Raw genomic sequence first — 19,925 nt, 5'->3', positions numbered from 1 at the left:
AATACAAATGGAGGTACAAATGTGAAATTGATTTTGCGTCGTGTTATAAAGATATGGAACCTATCTACGGGCCCCACAGAGAAATTCATAGGACACAGCTATCAATTTAGTGAAAAGGAAAAAAAAAAAAAAAAAAAGAAACACAGAACAGTCTATAAATGAGAGTAAAGATACCCGGAGTATGCGGACTGAACTCTACACAGTGTTGCCACCTGGCCAGCAAAAATAGGAATTATTGCCAGTGTTATTAATAGGAAAGACACTGCCGCCAGCATTTTTTTCCCAGAAAAAGTAGCAATCTTAACTTCACATTGAGATCTAATTACCCAAAGCAAACAATTCGATTTGCAAAGCAACACGTTAACTTAAAGGAGAAGTTCAGCTTTTGTAACCAGTTACGTTATACCTGTATTCAAGGTGTAACATGTTCCTATTGCAGCAGCCCCCCAGCCCCAATGCCCCATTGTGACAGCAAGCTGGGGAATCTCTCCTCGCGGTCACAAATTAAAAAAAAATAAATAAATCAGAAGATCAAGGATGCAATGTCAGGCTCCAGTAGAAACTCCTAACAGCTCCCACTTACAGAATGAATGACGTGTGTGATTTTTTTTTTTTTTAAATTGTGACAGTAGGCAGAGGAAGAAGATCCCTCGCCTGTTGTCACGGGGAAATGGGGGGGTAGCGAGGCTGCTGCATTTGTTGCACCATGAATATGGGTGTGACATATTACTAAAGGTGAAATTTAAGTTAAATACCAGCGCGGTACATATGAGCACATTATTTTATTTATTTATTATTTATTTCAGTTACTTCTATAGCGCCGTCAATTTACGCAGCACTTTTACATATATATATTGTACATTCACATCAGTCCCTAACCCTCAAGGGGTGTACAATCTAAGGTCCCTAACTCACATTCATACATACACATATTAGGGCCAATTTAGACAGGAGCCAATTAACCTGGAAAATCCATGAAAAACGGCCGTTTTTCGTGGACATGGGTGGCAGCATCGGCAACGGGGCCGACCGATTTTTCATTTATCGGCCAAAAATTCGGACGATAAACGGCCCATCTATGGCCTGCCTTAGTCAGTCAGAGACACAAAGTCTGTTATCCACAGACATCCCTTATCTGCACAGGCAGGTTTCTAGTAAAAGGTGAACACTTTAAGGGCTCGCTCACACTTGACTTATTATTTATTTATTTCAGGTACTTATATAGCTCTGTCAATTTACGCTGCACTGTACATATATATTGTACATTCACATCAGTCCCTAACCCTCAAGGGGCGTACAATCTAAGGTCCCTAACTCACATTCATACATACACATACTAGGGACAATTTAGACAGGATCCAATTCACCTACCAGCATGTCTTTGGGGTGTGAGAGGAAACCGGAGTACCCGGAGGAAACCCACGCAGGCACAAGGAGAACATGCAAACTCCAGGCAGGTGGTGCCGTGGTTGGGATTCGAACCAACGACCCTAGTACTGCCAGGTGGAAGTGCTAACCATTTAGGCATAACACTGCAGGGGGCCTATGGTTTCCATCTTTTTGGGCAGAGTGTAATATCAATTTAACGTAAGCAAGTGCACCCAGGAGATAGGGTATAGTGTTTAGCCCCACTGACTGTAGCCTGTCAAAGTCTATGGCAGGCTGAAATACACTGCAGCTGGCTGACTGGTACCCACGTTTAGTTGTATGCATTCTGAGACGTATATCTGCATAGGGTCCTAATCACAAGTACAAATCAGTACAGGGTTTGGCTCTGTCCAGCTGCAACGTAATTCAGCCCGACAGGCTGCAGTCAGAGGGGCTAAATGCTGCACCTGTGCATCCTGGGAGCACTATACACCAGGATTGGACTTTGTTTTATCCATGTAGGGCAAAGCAAAAGGTTGACTTAAAAACAAGGAGAATGATGGAATACAGACACATTATGCCTTGTGCACAGAATATCTCTGTTGTAAAATTACATTTAAGAGGAACGGACCTAATTCAATACCAGAACACTTAAAAATGACCTCGTCAACTCTCAGGGCATTCCACCTTTCACTACAGTACAGCTCATATGGAATATGATATCGGCTGCTCCTTAAGTATCGCTAAAGCAAACCTTTCTTTTTTTTCTTCTGTAGATTTAGAATTACTATTGCATGCTATACAAGGATGGCCATACACGGTAACAAAAATACAAATCTCTGCATGTTTGGATGATGGAATCAGAATACCATAAACTTTGTTTTTAGAGGAAGTTGCAGGTGTAACCGGTTTCTTTTTTTTTTCCTAAAACTAGTAGTAATTTAAAGTATACCTTGAAGGGAAAGTACACTTTTAAACACAAACCCCATTTTGCAATAGCCCTCATAACTCTATAGGGTAATTCATAGATGTAGACTTAAGGTGGGAATACACGATTAGAAAATCGATCGTTCGGTCATCCGACGACTGAGAGGCGTTCGTTCGTTGGTCAAAATCCTGGCCCACATTAACCTCCCTAGCGGTCTAAATATGTCCATATTTCTGTGCTCAAAGCGGTACATTTTTTTGCATGGAAAGAAGTAAATTTTTTTATTGTAGGCCTGTAATTTTTAGGAATAACTCACTGAAATCTGTCCGAACAAGAGTCTAGTAAACATCCCGGGTATGATAAAATTTGAAACATGAAATCATAAATTATAATTTAATAAATAATCAAAAAAAATTATAATATAATAATAAATTTAATTCAATAATATAATCAAACCAAAAACACTGAAATCTGAAATATAGCGCCAAGTTTGTACATCACTGAGCAAAGTCGCAAAATCGTTTTCAGTGTCTGATGATGAATTTCCCCACGAATCATTATCACTCAATTCTGCAAGTGGTTCTGATTTACTATCGCTGTTCTCTAGCTGATCTAAAACCGCTTTTGACATAAAAGGGACACTTTTTGGACGCCATGGACGTTTCTCAGTTTCCAGGCAGATAGAACAGTAAAAATGCAGGCAGGGCGCAGGACAAAGCACTCGGGACAAAATGTATGTGAAATGGTTTGATACAGTAATGTTTTACTATGTGATTTTAGTGAATTTAGAGAATGTCACTTTTTGTCATTTTCAAATTTCCCGCCAGTTCCGTCCCCCGTATGTCCCGACGTCGCAGAGAACGGAATCCAGATGACAGATGGCATCTGCCGGAGGAGATTACGGGGGACACTGCAGGAGGGACATCGTGGGATTGAAGGACAAGGTAGCAGAAGAACAGATCCCGGAGCAGCACCCCATGGAAAGCCCGAGTGTAGCTCAGGGTTACCGCTTGTGGTACTGAATCTTTACCCCGAGCTACACTTGGGAATACCTCCGGGGAAGTTAACCAATCTAAAAAAATTGTTTGTCGGGCAATACATAGTGTTGACGTCTTCTGTACAAGTGGAAGTGATGCGGTGTGCATGTGACCTTGTAGCCACACCCTTCCTGCCAGAACAAGCGATATACACAATTCCCAGCAATGAGTATAATATCGTTTATTTCTATTTCCGCTCATGCGTGATAGCGCTTGATAGATTTTTTTCGTACGACCGTCATACCACCGTATAGAAAATTGATCTTTTGTATGCAAAACGACAACATTTTTCACTGTTGTTCAACCGGATTTTTTCCTTCATGATATCGTTAGCGGTTAAAAACATCCTGCTCATCAACGAAGAGAATCGTTCGAGCCATGGTTCCGCTAAATTTTTCATACGATTTTCTTATCGTGTGGAGGGGGCATAAGCCTACCACCCCCATCCAGCCTACCCAGGGATGGGGACAGTTTAAATCCTCCAGCTTCCTCCATAAGCAATGTCAGGCCTATACAAAGAATGTAATGGCAATGGCCATCTCCAACCCTAGCTCAGCCCATTTGTAGGAAAAGACGATTATTCTGTACGGATCAGCCCAGAGCCTGTGCAGCGATGACAGTGCACTGGAGGATGTAAACATTGCCTGGCTTCAGGCAGATTAGAGAGTGAAAACTTCCATTAGTCTGCTATTTAGCACTTGCTTCCATTGCCTGCGGTGTCATGTATTTTGTGTAGGCAGGATGTAGGGACAAACAAATCATTTTCTATAGGATCCGCTTTCAGCAAATAAACTCGTGCTGCATTTATAGTTCTCATGCACAATGGACGTTTTTACTGCAGCTGTTTTTGGCCTTTATTTCTACAGCCAGTAACCCCCCCCCCCCCCCAGCATGTTATCCTATGTGTCCATGCACACATAGGCTGTAATCAGCATTTTTTGGCCGAGGCATTTTTTTGGCTGGAAAGACAACCCAGAGCTTGGGGGTTTCTAGAGGCATTTGTTAGCTTTAAAAACTTTTTTTTTTTTGCAAAAATACTTTTCTTGGGTGTAAAAAAAAAACGCTAAAAAAGCAAAAATGCAGAAAAACGCAGCTAAACGCCAATGTAAAAATGCTGAAAAACTTGACTTTTTATCCTGACTTTACACAACTAAAGCGAACGGTGTTATTAAAACACTCCATGTGCATGGAGCCTTAGTGTGTTGCTGTGAGATTCAAGTCACTGGATTCTTCAAAAATGCAGCACAGCGAGATGCATATAACAAGGTCTTACCACGAAGCAAGTTCCTATATACTGTACTTGTAAGGCTCTTACATAGAAGCATATGTATAGGGTCTGTATTTGTGGCGTCTGCGAGTCACAACTGCTGCGTACTTCTTCCCATAAACATGTAATACAGAATATGCTATATGAGGCTAAATGCACATGAACACCAGTGCTTGTGATTACACACCAATCTATTTCTCTGAGCTCAGAAAATACATCTAGGCATGGGAAAGGCCTCGTTCACACCTATGCGTGTTGCGATTGATACATTTTCTGGCGCATTTTGTGTTTTCATAGCCTCCCTAGCGGTCTGATTATGTCCATATTTCTGTGCTCAAAGCGGTAAAATTTTTTGCATGGAAATATGTATTTTTTTTTTATTGTACGCTGTAATTTTTAGGAATAACTCACTGAAATCTGTCCGAACAAGAGTCTAGTAAACATCCCGGATATGATAAAATTTGAAACACAAAATCATAAATTATAATATAATAAATAATCATGAAAAATAATAATGTAATAATAAATTTATTTCAATAATATAATCAAACCAAAAACACTGAAATTTGAAATATAGCGCCAAGTTCGCACATCGCTGAGCAAAGTCGCAGAATCGTTTTCAGTGTCTGATGACGAATTTCCCCCACGAATCATTATCACTCAATTCTGCAAGTGGTTCTGATTTACTATTGCTGTTCTCTAGCCGGTCTAAAACCGCTTTTGACCTAAAAGGGACGCTTTTTGGACGCCATAGACGTTTCTCAGTTTCCAGGCAGATAGAACAGTAAAAATGCAGGCAGGGCGCAGGACAAAGCACTCGGGACAAAATGTATGTGAAATGGTTTGGTACAGTAATGTTATACTATGAGATTTTAGTGAACTTCACTTTTGCAACTTTCAAATTTCCCGCCAGTTCCGTCCCCCGTACGTCCTGACGTCGCAGGGAACGGAACCCAGATGACAGATGCCGGCATCCGCTGGAGGACATTACAGGGGACACTGCAGGAGGGACATCGCGGGAGCGCAGGACAAGGTAAGTCAAGAGGAGATCCTGGAGCAGCGCCACATGGTAAGCCCGAGTGTAGCTCGGGGTTACCGCTTGTGGTGCTGAAACTTACTCCGAGCTACACTCGGGAATACCGCCAGGGGGGTTAACATGCATTTTGTTGGGGGTTTTGTTGCCAATAGGAAAGTATTGAGTGCGACTTTGATTGGACTTTACACACTGTCACTCAAAGTCACATCAAAGTAGTGCAGGAACCTTTTCAAAGTCGCAGTGACTTGGAAAATGTTCCTGCACTACTTTGATGCAATTTGAGTGCCAGAGATATAAAGACACAGCAAAGTCGCACTCAATACTTTCCTATTGGGAAGGGGAAGATAACGCATCAAAAATGCAATATTTGCGTTTCTGGTGCAGTTCCATTGACGTCTATTGCACCAAAAACACAATCTGCTGCTGGGAAAAATCCCTGACCCTTTTAAAAAATACAGCAGCTGAAAATGCATAAATGTAAACGTGCCCTATAGGAAACCATGTTAAATGGGCTGTAATGCATTATTGCAAAACGCACTAAAAAAATGCATAGGTATGAACCAGGCCTTAACGAAAGTACCAGCTTTTACATGTGTATTGTGTATTCTGTAAAGCATGTCAAGGGGCAGATTTGCACAGCAGCTGTGACTTCCAGGTGCACAAATATGGCGCATTTTACCCTGTATGACCATATGTCTCTGTATACATCTGTGTGCAGGAGCCCTTTCTGAGAATGAGCCTTTGGGAATGCGATAATGAGTATGGAGGCTTAACAGCATTACTGATCTAGAAACTGTGCTAGATGGAGGGAAAAAAATAGAAAAACAGGATATTGGAAGGCGATCAAATCTACAAAGAAATGAGTTTTCGAACATTCCCAACCACCAACAGGAAACCTATCAATGGAGGAATTTCAACATTTAAAGGGCACAAAATCCCATGAATTTATTGTCCATAATATAATCCATAACAATTTTAATATGCAGAGCTCAGCAAATGTAACACCAACTAAATTCGGCCGCAAAAACTACTTATGAAAAAAAAATATAGATCTATCTATCTATCTATAGATATATATATATATTATATATATACACACATATACACATATACACACACACATATATATATTTATATTATACACACATACATATCTCTATATACATACACACACACATTTTAAAGAGCTGAAAAAGGTGTATGAGTGAACTCCATCTAATAAAAGGCAGAAGTGCATCAAACCGATAATGACTAATCTGTGACTACTGATACCGGCTGAGGCCTACCACACATCCTGGATCACTCCCAACTAAGGCCACAGTGAGCACTCTGATATAAAAAAACTCTGAAAGTAGGACTGACACAAAAAAATGAAACCTGTCACAAAGTTGCTAATAAAAAAAACACTTTTTTTAGCGATTTAAAACTCATTGCAATGCCTTCTCTAATGTGACCTTTGCTAGGCCATTGGCCATGCGACTGCTAGCAAACAAAAAACATTTTGGGATTACTGTCATCCGACATCTGGTAATAGAGATCTGCTCTGTTTCCTGCTCGCCAATCTTTATTTGGAGACTAATAAGGATGATCGTCAGTGAGCTGATCTTCCCTTATCAGAATATTATATGCAAAAAAAAAAAAAATAATGGTGTTGGAGAGCCATAATGGGGCCCATGGAGGTAGTAGGAGTCCAAAATAGGTTAGCTTCAACAATTTTTTTTTTTTTGTACTTTTTTACTAACATGAAAGCATGTCACACGTGTATGAAAACACACACCGCACACGACGACTGCCAATGCAGCCATTTTTTTTTTGGAAGCCTATGGAGACCCCCAATCAGCTACCAGCAGAAGCAAAAAGCAACAGAACAGGTTAGAAAACATATTCCAATATCTACAGATAGCTTGCACAAGATCTCTTTCTTGCTCCACCTGCTTTAGCACTCCGTTGAAGAACGACGAAGGGGCATGGGGCCCTGAAATATGTTAATAGAGGTAGGTACTCCTCTACTTCCAGGATACAAGCTCAGTCCCCTCTACCACACTTTTGGGGCCTTTGTACGTTTCCCTTCCATGATTCCTACAGTGACCATCCCAGTTTGCATTTCTGTTATTATAATACAGGATTTATATACACACATATCTATATCTATATCTATATCTATATATATTTTACTATACACTTCAGCCTGGCAGTACTAGGGTCGTTGGTTCAAATCCCAGCCATGCTACCTCCTGCCTGGAGTTTGCATGTTCTCCCTGTGCCTGCGTGGGTTTCCTCCGGGTACTCCGGTTTCCTTCCACACTCCAAAGACATGCTGGTAGGTTAATTGGATCCTGTCTAAATTGGCCCTTGTATATAAATGTAAGTTAGGGACCTTAGATTGTACACCCCTTGAGGGTTAGGGACTGATGTTAATGTACAATATATATGTGTAAAGTGCTGCGTAAATTGACGGCGCTATATAAGTACCTGAAATAAATAAAAAATATAGTGCCAACAGTTTACACGGCACTTATTATAGCCATTGGCTACCTATGAAAAGCGTTCTCAGTATCTGTTGATGATGCCCAGTGATTGATTGGAGTTTTACGTGGTGATCCGGTTTGAATAAGTCACTTTATTGTAAGTGCAAATGTATCATTTTCTTTCATTACTGTATTGTAACTGTACTGTCTTCCCTCATGTTGCAAAGCGCTGCGCAAATTGTTGGCGCTATACAAACCCTGTATAATATTAATTAAAATGTGTTTTTGTCAGCACAATCCAGTGTGCTCTGTTCTGTTTTAATTTTTGATGTTTATATGACCTCTAGATATATAGAGAGCTGGAAAGGATCAGTGGACCTCCCTTGGTACCAGTAAACGCAGTACATATGAAGTCTTTTTACTCCACTCACAAACTCAGTGCTTTAAAAGGTTAAGTTCATCTCTTGTAACATGTTATACCCGTATTCGGGATGTAACAGTGAGTGTGGCATCTTCTCCCCCCCTTGATGCCACAATCTAAAGAAATGCAGCTGTGTGGGACCCCATCCACCCGTCTACATCATCCATCCAGTGTTCTGTGAAGAAGTGGAAAACTACAAGTCCCAACAGACTTTACCGCCCACGGCTTTTAGTTCTCAATGAACTGCCATGGTACGGTTGAGCACTGTGATAGTTCATGGTCTCTTCCTACCTGTAGCAAACAGTTTCACAGACATCTGCAGCAGTCCTGCATGGTACCGATGATCTGCTGATCATGGGTGTAATGCTTTACAGGCTCCACGGTAGAAAAAAAATTTTTTTTTTTACTTTCAAAAAGATGTGCATTTTTTTTTTTTTTTTTTTAGAAAGGTGAACTATCCTTTAAAACAGAACTATAGGAAAACCTTTTCCCATTTTTGATAGAGTAAGAAAGGGTTATAACCCCTCAGATTTTTTTTTCCACCATCTGTGTGTCCCATTGGGGAGATTTCCCTTCACTTCCTGTCCTATAGCCAATCCAGAAGTGAGGAAATCCCTGCAAATTAAGGGAATCCCCTGGGATCACCAGAACTAGTGTCCCCATTGGAGGATTTCCCCTAACACTTTTTCAAACATCCCAAAATTTGGGATTTTCTTTTACTTTCAATGATAATGGTAAACAGGACATAGAGAGAGGGGGGGGAATCTCCCTAATGTGGGACAGACAGCAAAAAAAAATAAACTGACAAAGTGTTCTAATCCCTCTCTACTGTATCGAAAAAATTGCCTTTAGTTATACTTTATGATTTTTTTTTTTTTTTTTTAAAGTTTCGAGGCGAATGGATTGAACACACACATTTAACTACCCTCTACAGTCTATAGCCAGCCTTTCATACGGCTAATTATACACCTTGTTCCATTGCATCATTCTGAACACACATTCGAGCTGCTATTCGGTAAACAATACAATAGGCTCACCATCCTTACAAAACACATGTAATGAAATCACGACTGAGCACACCCAGAGAGGCAATTAGACAATGGGGTTGAGTTACTAAAACTGGAGAGTACAAACTCTGCTGTGCATAGTAGCCAATCAGCTTCCAGGTTTTAGTTCCAAAGCTTAATTGAACAAGCTGATTGGCTACCATGCACAGCTGCATCAGATTTTGCACTCTCCAGTTTTAGTAAATCAACCCCTGTGTACTTCACTTCAGTTGGCTCCCAACATTTTAATGAGAGAAAGTGCAAAATCTGTTGTGCATAGCAGCCAATCGACTCCCGGGTTTCATTTCCAAAGTTTAATTGAACAAGCTGAATTTAGAAACCGATTGGCTCCCATACACAGCTACACCAGATTTTGCACTCTCCAGTTTTAGTAAATCAACCCCTGTGTACTTCACTTCAGTTGGCTCCCAACATTTTAATGAGAGAAAGTGCAAAATCTGTTGTGCATAGCAGCCAATCGACTCCCGGGTTTCATTTCCAAAGTTTAATTGAACAAGCTGAATTTAGAAACCGATTGGCTCCCATACACAGCTACACCAGATTTTGCACTCTCCAGTTTTAGTAAATCAACCCCTATGTACTTCACTTCAGTTGGCTCCCAACATTTTAATGAGAGAGTGTGCAAAATCTGTTGTGCATAGCAGCCAATCAACTTCCAGGTTTCATTTCCAAAGCTTAATTGAATTAGCTGAATTTAGAAACCGATTGGCTACCATGCCCAGCTGCACCAGATTTTGTACTCGCCAGTTTTAGTAAATCATCCCCTATGTACTTTACTTCAGTTGGCTCCCAACATTTTAATGAGAGAAAGTGCAAAACCTGTTGTGCATAGTAGCCAATCAACTTCCAGGTTTCATTACCAAAGCTTAATTGAACAAGCTGAATTTAGAAACTGATTGGCTCCCATGCACAGCTGCATCAGATTTTGTACTCACCAGTTTTAGTAAATCGTCCCCTATGTACTTTACTTCAGTTGGCTCCCATTTTAATGTCCAATGTGCTCTTGACAGTGGAAGAACATTTTTGATTGCTGTTTGAAATGATCTGCTGGCCCCTAGGCTGGACCAATCTAATCTAAAGCAACACGGGTTTACCAATGCAACTTCATGAAGGCTAATCGTAAAGAAATTGCCGCACTTTACGTCAGCTTTGTGCAATAAAACCTCAGCATATATGGCCACCACTGCAAACTGTAAAGGAGTTTGTTTTTAGAAGATATCCTACCAGTAATACAACAGCCACCAGACGGATCTGAACTTCATTGCACAATAACACCCCCCCCGACATATGGAATAAAAATCTAAAGTAACAAACCACATCATTGATTTAAAGATAAGAAAAACGATTAAACTTTACGCCTTTTTCAGGATTTGTGATCGCTCTACAATTTCCTTCAGTACTCAGGTATAAAGTTCAATTCAACACTCTTAAAAAAATAAAAATAAAAATAAACTTGTCTGGAGGGAAATATGGGGCTGCCATGCTGAGCGGTCCTGAAAATATAAGCTGCTTGAAGTCTCGCTGGCGATCTTGTTTCAGAAATTTGAATGACTTTCCTGGAAGTTAGCAGAACAGCAGCTTTGACTCAACCTAGTTGGCATGTCTGTGCTGGATCTCCGGGGGTACTAAACCTAGACACAGCCAGGCAATTCGCCTTTTCAGGAGTTCAGTAATGGCAACCGATATTCCTTTCATGACAAGTCCCCGTCACATCTCAGCAACAACAGGTCAATTTTACATTAGGCCACTGCAAAAGATTAATTCGGCAACGATATAAAAAAAAAAAAATATCCTTTGTATTATAACAGGTAAACAGAAAACGGGTGAAACCTCCCAAATATATCATTCACACCAACGCACGAGGAACTGGAATGTACTCACTGCAGACAGTCATTGCAGAATCCATTCACGCTGCAACAGCTCCAGAAAGGAAAATCCCTGTTGTGTTTATTCCTTTAAATGTTATGTGAGCCCGATAATGCTTTCTCCCTGCAAAACCTTTAAACTCCGCATCCACGTGGGCTAAAAACAGGGCTCTCTTAAAGATGTACTCCTGCCTGCCGAACGTGCATCTGTGAAGGAGCAAAAGCCTGCTCTGAGCAAAGGTTACATTTGAATAATTGAAACTAACGAGAGGCGTGACGGAGAAACCTGACGGGGTTTGGTCACATGATCACTCAGCAAACACTGCTTCCTGAACTCAAATCCGTCTTAAAGGAACACCCCAAACACGTGGAGGCTGTGCTAGCAGGCATCAAACTTTTTTTTTTTCAAAAAAAGAAAAAAAAGATTTCAGGTTGTATGCATTGCAAAAAGAGAAATTCTAAGATAAACTATTATTTTAAAAGTATATTTAAAAATAACACTTGCTAGCCGTTCCCACCACAGGCAGCTCAGTGTGGTTTTTTTCTGCATCAAAAACACATGGACAGTAGGTTACATCAGTGTTTCTCAACTCCAGTCCTCATGGACCTCCAACAGGTCATGTTTTCAGGATTTCCATTATTTTGCACAGGTGATTTGATCAGTTTCACTGCCTTAGTAATTACCACAGCTGTTTCATCTGAGGGAAATCCTGAAAACATGACCTGTTGGGGGTCCATGAGGACTGGAGTTGAGAAACACTGGGTTACATGGATTTCAATGGCATCAAGAAAAGTATAACAGAATGCATTTTTTTCTGCAAAGAAATACACTGGAACAGGGGCGGACTGACAACTCATGGGGCCCCCAGGCAATAGGGGATCATGGGGCCCCTGTGTCCTTGCCCAAACTCAAAAAAGCCTATGAAAAAGGTACCAGGGGCATCTCACGGGGCCCCCTATTGCCCCGAGCAGTGCCTGAGTTTCCAAATGGTCAGTCCGCTCCTGCACTGGAATGTGGCAAAACGCAGCAAAAATACACCAGAACGCATCTAAAAACATCAAAAACGTACCAGAACAAATTACAGCCAAAAAAAAAAAAAAAAGAAAAAAAAAAAAAAAGTAAAAAAGTTTAAAAAAAGAAAAAACAAGAGGGGAAAAATTAAAATGCATCAAAAACACACATGCACAAACGCATCCAGAATGCTTTTCTGTGAAGCAAAAGAGTCAAACATTCACACACAGGTATTATAAAGCAGAGTATCTTGAATTGTATTATTGTGTATTGTCTCCCTTTATATTGTAAAGTGCTGAGCAAACTGTTGGCGCTATATAAATCCTATAATAATAATATCTCTTGTTTAGCGACGTATATGCAGCAGTTATTTGGGTATTTGCAAACTCTAATCCTGCAATCCTGGTCAGCTAAAGCTGCCCACAGGTGAGTAGAAAAAACAAAGAAGAATTAAAAAAAACAAAAAAACATTAAAATGTTCTTCTGATCTAACATTTGATGGCCCAATCATTGTATTAGAAATGTCCAGCAAATTGCACCATTTTCCTGATCATTTTTAACATTAAACATTTTTTCGATCAATTTCTACTACTACCCTTACTGCTATTGTGCAATTAACTGAATTATTTTTTGGAATGATTTACCTGCGAACAATTAGGAAATCGTTTAACAAAAAATTCCAACAAGTTTGTTGTATGGTTACTGTGCATACTGCGACAGTCTATCTCCATTTCAAGATCAAAAATAAATAAAATCGAAAGATCGGTCTACCAACTCGATTTTTCATTTGATTTTCTGTCTATGTATGGCCAGCTTAAAGCGGAACTCCAGTCAAAAAAAAAGCCAGCAGCTACAAAAACTGTAGCTGCTGTAGACTGATTTCTAAAAAAACAGCCACTCACCTGTCCTACAGTGTACTTACCGCAGCCAGTTTCACCGGCCGTTTTCACTCCCTGGCATCTTATGTGTGGGAACCTGGCTGTGACAGCTTGTGACTTCACAGCTGGGTGCCCACTACACATGCGCAAGTAGCACTGTGCCTTGTGAATGGTCCCGTAGTCTTCTGGGACACGAGACATGTCCCAGAAGACTGCCGGGGGGAGGGGGGGTGTCAGGGGAGGTTAACTTCTGCTTCCAATTGACTAGGTGATCAGAGCAGAAGTGGGAGTGGATACCTGTCAAATCGGGTACCCATTCATTAAAGATGCAAATTCCTCATGGGGAGCGAGGGACTAGTACTTAAAGCTGAATTTCTCCTTTTAGATGGAGCTCCACTTTAATAAAGCTAGTTTTCTAAAGCCACACAAATTTAGATTTCTCTTGTTCAGCCAGCGGGAAAACCACTCACTTCTGGCAGCAAGATCCTGCTTATTTCTATACATCCGTGTGCATGAAGGCAATAGTAAAAGCACTATTAGACCTACTTAGGGTGAGGGGTCTATAAAATCTGGTGGATTTGTTGTCCACGTAGTGGAGAGAGGCACTGTCTGATAGACATCCAATTGAAGACATTTACATGACAGGCTGACAACACTGCTGCCAATTGTGCAGTAGTGGCTTAGTGTTGTCAGCAAAACAGAAAGTGCTGTCACTGGCAGGATTCTCATTTCAGAAACTTTACAACAGGCATGCACAGCTGCACTAAATATAAAAAGTAATAGGAGCTGCCAGGGAGAAGAGCCTTGCGATCCTGTAAGCGTCCGGGGGAGACTTGGTACCACCATACATGTTAACCTTAACTATGGGTATAAAGTGGAAGGTGAGCCTTTAAGAAAACCATATACAGTGGGACATGATGCCAAACCAGCACTGCCAAAGAAAAAAAAAAAAATCACACGAGGCGCAACCGGCGTCTCCACTGGAGCTAAATGCCCAGCCAAGACATCCTGACAGCAGAGAATCCTTTGAGGACTGAATGTTATGACTAGTACTGACCCTTGCCAGGTACTTAAGAAGGAGAGAGAAAAACAAGTTCCCTCCTACCAGTCCCAAGGAGGAATACTGTGGCCCACAAAAAAAAAAAAAAAAGGAAAGGAATCTTATGGAACTGCACAACTCCCAGTCTTCTTCCTGGATCCTCCTGAGACATGTCCTCCTTTCCCCATTAGGACTGAAAAGGGTTCCATTTGGCAACATATCTCCTATGGACATGGGAAACACAAAAACTGAAGTGTGTACCTGGAGGAAGGACCACCTTTTAAAATTCTAATCTGGCAATGTGTTTCCTGTCCTGGAGGAACTCCATATCTCAGAGGCTGTTCTTGAGGATTTTCAAGGTTTTTTTATTTATTTATTTCAGGTACTTATATAGCTCTGTCAATTTACACAGCACTTTACATATATATATTGTACATTCACATCAGTCTCTAACCCTCAAGGGGTGTACAATCTAAGGTCCCTAACTCACATTTATACATACACATACTAGGGCCAATTTAGACAGGAGCCAATTCACCTACCAGCATGTGTTTGGAGTCTGGGAGGAAACCAGAGTACCCGGAGGAAACCCACGCATGCACAGGGAAAACATGCAAACTCCAGGCAGGAGATGCCATGGCTGGGATTCGAACCAATGACCCTAGTACTGCCAGGCGGAAGTGCTAACCATTTAGCCACTGTGCTGCCCGTATGAAAGGTTTATACACATTTTTAACAGAAACCTATACTAAAAAAAAGCTACCTGCTTCTGGAGATGGTAGTGGTCTTAGAGTGCTGGAGTGACTTTCTAGTACTGGATTTTGCACAGCACATCCGCTGGAGTCACTACAAGCACCCCCACTTGGATCACATTTGGTTCATGACCATCAAAAATGTGAAGCTTCACACAAGATTTAACTCGCTCTTTGGGGGTCGAACGACCCTTTCACAGGGGTCACCTAAGACCATCAGAAAACACATATTTCCGATGGTCTTAGGAACCGAGACACCTCTCCTCTATCCGTCTCCAGCCGGGTCCGCCCACATGCAGATATGCCCACATACGAGTAGGAGAACAGTCAGCAGTGATGACACCTGACCCCTCTACCCCAGCCTATCATCTCCCACAACATCCGCCCCGCCCATTGTCTGCACTGCTCCCCCAATCATCGCTGAGCGGCGACATCGTCCCCAGCTCTAAATGCGGGGTGGGGCTTATCGGGATTAAACTAGAACTTGACCAACCAGACGAGGTGACGTGTCAACGGGAAGCGCCAGTGAAGAACTTTTGATGTCCTCAGATTGGGCATGGCCTCTGTCAGGGAGTCGGCTAGCTGGGGACTGGGTGGAGGAGGGGGGACAGCGGATCCAAGATGGTGGCGGTGTGGAGGTGAGAGCGGGCCGTGTGTTTAGAGAGCTGGCTGCTCTGTGTGGTGGGGATGAGGAAGGTGTGACGCCTTGTATGGCGGAAATGAGAAGAGCTGCTGTTCTTCCTGGCAGTGTGTGCTGTGAAGGGGAAGGGGGAGCTCCTGGCTGCTGCCATTGTTGATGTGGGATACCTGCAGATGTCTCCTCTGTACACTGGGGTTCTGTAGTGTGATGACCCCATAGAGGTGTCACTTAGGGCTGATACTCAGCACTCCTCCTCCTGTGTATAGCTGAGTGCTAGTCCAGTCCCAGGGAAGGTCTCAGTGGGTGTGTTGGGAATACCTGTCCCGTGTGTACGAAGGCCTCATTTATAGGGGAGTTCCTCAGTGTACCCCTGTGTGAGGGCCATGGATCATGTAGAGAAGAACGTTAAGAAAAGAAAATATAGTGCGGATTTTTACTGTATGGTTTTACCTCAATAATTACAGCAGGAATTGAGAAACCGCATATCAGATATTTACAGTTGTGGCCAAAATTATTCAACCCCCAATGCTGTAAAGGGGTTTAGGGACTATAGTGTACATTTGGAATTGTATTCAGAATCAAATCCTACAAGGACGTTGTAACTACCCAAATGCAACTAAAATGACATCAATTGTTTATGTAATACAGTAGTAAATGGTTCTTATGTGGTTTCTTCATTGCCACAATTATTCAACCCCTTAAAGACTACCACTCTGAAGAACAGAGGTTCATACAGGTGCTTTCCATCAGGTATTGAAAACACCTGTGGATGTCACCGAGCAGCAATCAAGCATAATAAGCACCAATTAGGCAGCTTTAAAATGACTGTGATACTCAGCTCCTTCTAGACATTTACTGGTGTGGTTACAAACATGGTGAAGGCAAGAGAATGGTCCAGGAAGACAAGAGAAGAGGTGATTTCTCTTCACAGGAAGGGCAATGGCTATAAGAAGATTGCAAAGATGTTAAACATACCAAGAGACACCTTAGGAAGCATCATTCGCAAATTCAAGGCAAAGGGCACTGTTGAAACGCTACCTGGTCGTGGCAGAAAGAAGATGCTGACTTCGACTGCTGTGCGCTACCTGAAGCGTAGAGTGGAGAGAAGTCCCCGTGTGACTGCTGAGGAACTGAGAAAAGATTTGTCAGATGTGGGTACAGAAGTTTCAGCCCAGACAATAAGACGCACACTGCGTAATGAAGGCCTCCGTGCCAGAACTCCCAGGCGTACCCCCTTGCTGTCTCCAAAGAATAAGAAGAGTCGACTGCAGTATGCCAAAAGCCATGTGGACAAACCACAAAAGTTGTGGGATAGTGTTCTGTGGACTGATGAAACAAAATTAGAACTGTTTGGGCCCATGGATCAACGCTATGTTTGGAGGAGGAAGAACAAGGCCTATGATGAAAAGAACACCTTGCCTACTGTGAAGCATGGTGGAGGGTCAATCATGCTTTGGGGCTGTTTTGCTTCTGCAGGTACAGGGAAGCTTCAGCGTGTGCAAGGTACCATGAATTCTCTTCAGTACCAGGAGATATTGGATGGAAACGTGATGCAGTCCGTCACACACCTGAGGCTTGGGAGACGTTGGACCTTTCAACAGGACAATGATCCCAAGCATACCTCCAAGTCCACTAGAGCATGGTTGCAGAGGAAAGGCTGGAACATTTTGGAGTGGCCATCGCAGTCACCAGACTTAAATCCGATTGAGAACCTCTGGTGGGACTTAAAGAAAGCAGTTGCAGTGCGCAAGCCTAAGAATGTGACTGAACTGGAGGCCTTTGCCCATGAAGAATGGGCGAAGATACCCGTAGATCGCTGCAAGACACTTGTGTCAAGCTATGCTTCACGTTTAAAAGCTGTTATAACTGTAAAAGGATGCTGTACTAAGTACTAAGATTGAATGTCACTTGGGGGTTGAATAAAACTGATAATGCTGTGAGCACAGAAAAGACATTTGTGGTTATTTCATTATAACTGTTATGTTATATTTGTCTGACCTACAAGTGCCTCTTTAATGTAAATGTAAGCAAGATGACTGAATGATCAAAAGCAATGTCAAACTGGCCAAAACACTCAATTTCAGTGGGGGTTGAATAATTTTGGCCACAACTGTACATTATGATTCATAATAGTAGAAAATTAGTTATGAAGTAGCAACGAAAATAATTTTATGGTTGGGGGTCACCAGAACATGAGGAACTGTATTAATGGGTTGTGGCATTAGGAAGGTTGAGAACCACTGCTCTAAAGGTGGGGGTCCTAGCAGGATACCACATGGACACTTGAGATCTTGACCTGCAAGACTTGCATTCCTAAAGGAATTGCCTTATGTTTGTGATGCATGCATAAAAATGACACCTACTTGAATAATCCAGAAAAAAAAAGTCTGACTTCAGCACTAGTCTATGCATGCAAACATGTAAAGAATGGGAGCGCAGGGCATTAAACTGTCATATTTACATTCTTTAATGTTAAAATAACTCCCAACTCTGGCGGCTAATGCTGAAATGGTAAATATCCATAGAAAGCAGACTCCGTGAAGGATCATTTATGATGCATCCTTTCTGTGATAAATAAATGAACAGAAAGTTACTGGGATCTCTTTTTTGTGTTTGCAGGCACTTCTTGGAAGAATATGCAATGCTCTACAAAGTATTTGGACTGTAGCAGGAAGTTAAAGCAGGGCTGGACAGATTCCCAAGAGTCATGTACACAATGCATCTAATACATTACAGCATTTGGAGTATTTTCCATCACTGTCTATAGAATTATGCTTTTCCTGGCCTTAACAGTACGCACTTCCTGCCAAATTATGTATTACGTTGTTCAGCCCTGAAATACCTGCAACTATTTTAAACCTACTAAACCAAATACAAAGTGTTACAAAGATCTTATATTAAGCAGAGTGACAGAAACATGAGCTCGTGGCTGCTTCTCATTACACTGTCCTGTCACGGGTAGGCAAGCCCATGACAGCTTGGGCTCAGAGGAAGAAGACTCAATAATGCATGACATCAAACGGAGGACATCTAGTGAAAGGAAAAAATGCTGGCCTACATAAACCAATGGTACAAACCATTACCAAAAAACAAAGTGAAAAAATATATAAACCAATAATTAGAAGAAAAATATCAGTGGAAAAATATTAATATAAATATAGATGTATGAATATAGATCTATATATATACCATATTTTCCGGCGTATAAGACGACTTTTTGACCCTTGAAAATCTTCTCAAAAGTCGGGGGTTGTCTTATACGCCGGTATACGGCATGCTGACACTTTTTAGGGGGGCGGTGCGGTGCCACCGCCGCCCCTCCCTTCCAACGGAAGTGAAACTAAGTACAGGGGTGGGCAGGGGCTTCTGTTTCTTACCTGGCTCCGGTCCCACGACGATCCGGTCCAGGAAGCGCAGCTGCTCCTTCCTTCAGTTCGGCCACTGGATGTTCGTGCGGCTGCTCGGCTCCGCCTCCTCACCGGTGATTGGCCGCCAGAACTGTAGCTCAGGAAAGGCACACAGGCGGCCAATCACCGGGGAGGAGGCGGAGCCGAGCGGCCCCGCGAAAATCAAGTGAAGGCAAGTGTGCCGTGCACAGGTGCTGCTGCAACCATATATGCTTGCTGCAGCAGCACCATACTGAACAGGGGTCAGCAAGTGTCAGTGGGAGGAATAGTGCCCCAGCATTGGTGTCACCGATACCAATGATGGGGCATTATTCCTCCCACTGACACCGACGATGGGGCACTATTCCCCCCCCCACTGACACCAACAATGGGACACTATCCCCCCCCCCTGACACCAATGATGGGGCACTATTCCACCCCCCACTGACACCAATGATGGGACACTATTCCTCCCACTGACGCCAATGATGGGGCACTATTCCTCACACTGACGCCAATGATGGGGCGCTATTCCTCACACTGACGCCAATGATGGGGCGCTATTCCTCACACTGACGCCAATGATGGGGCGCTATTCCTCCCACTGACGCCAATGATGGGACGCTATTCCTCCCACTGACACCAATGATGGGACGCTATTCCTCCCACTGACACCAATGATGGGGCGCTATTCCTCCCACTGACACCAATGATGGGGCGCTATTCCTCCCACTGACACCAATGATGGGGCGCTATTCCTC

The 19,925-nt window shown here is 42.3% G+C and overlaps 1 protein-coding gene across 5 annotated transcripts in view; it reads right to left on the bottom strand.

Moving 5' to 3' along the window:
• The window catches only part of EML4 (EMAP like 4), a 317,947-nt gene that overhangs the window by 201,105 nt on the left and 96,917 nt on the right, over positions 1 to 19,925 (bottom strand). The window contains exon 1 of one of the 5 annotated variants that reach the window (XM_089677835.1): positions 11,474 to 11,706. The exons of the other annotated variants lie outside the window; for them this stretch is intronic. Coding sequence (XP_089533961.1) covers positions 11,474 to 11,498 — 25 coding nt within the window. The 5' untranslated portion in view covers positions 11,499 to 11,706. Of the gene's footprint in view, positions 1 to 11,473; positions 11,707 to 19,925 lie in introns of those variants that run through there. 5 annotated transcript variants of the gene reach the window in all.

The sequence above is a fragment of the Staurois parvus genome, unplaced genomic scaffold (genome assembly GCF_062004578.1).
Source record: "Staurois parvus isolate SC_StPar_1 unplaced genomic scaffold, SC_StPar_1.0 ptg000192l, whole genome shotgun sequence".
Lineage (NCBI taxonomy): Eukaryota > Metazoa > Chordata > Amphibia > Anura > Ranidae > Staurois > Staurois parvus.
The sequence above is the reverse complement of the archived record's forward strand: the minus strand, read 5'-3'. Positions and strand labels throughout refer to the sequence as shown.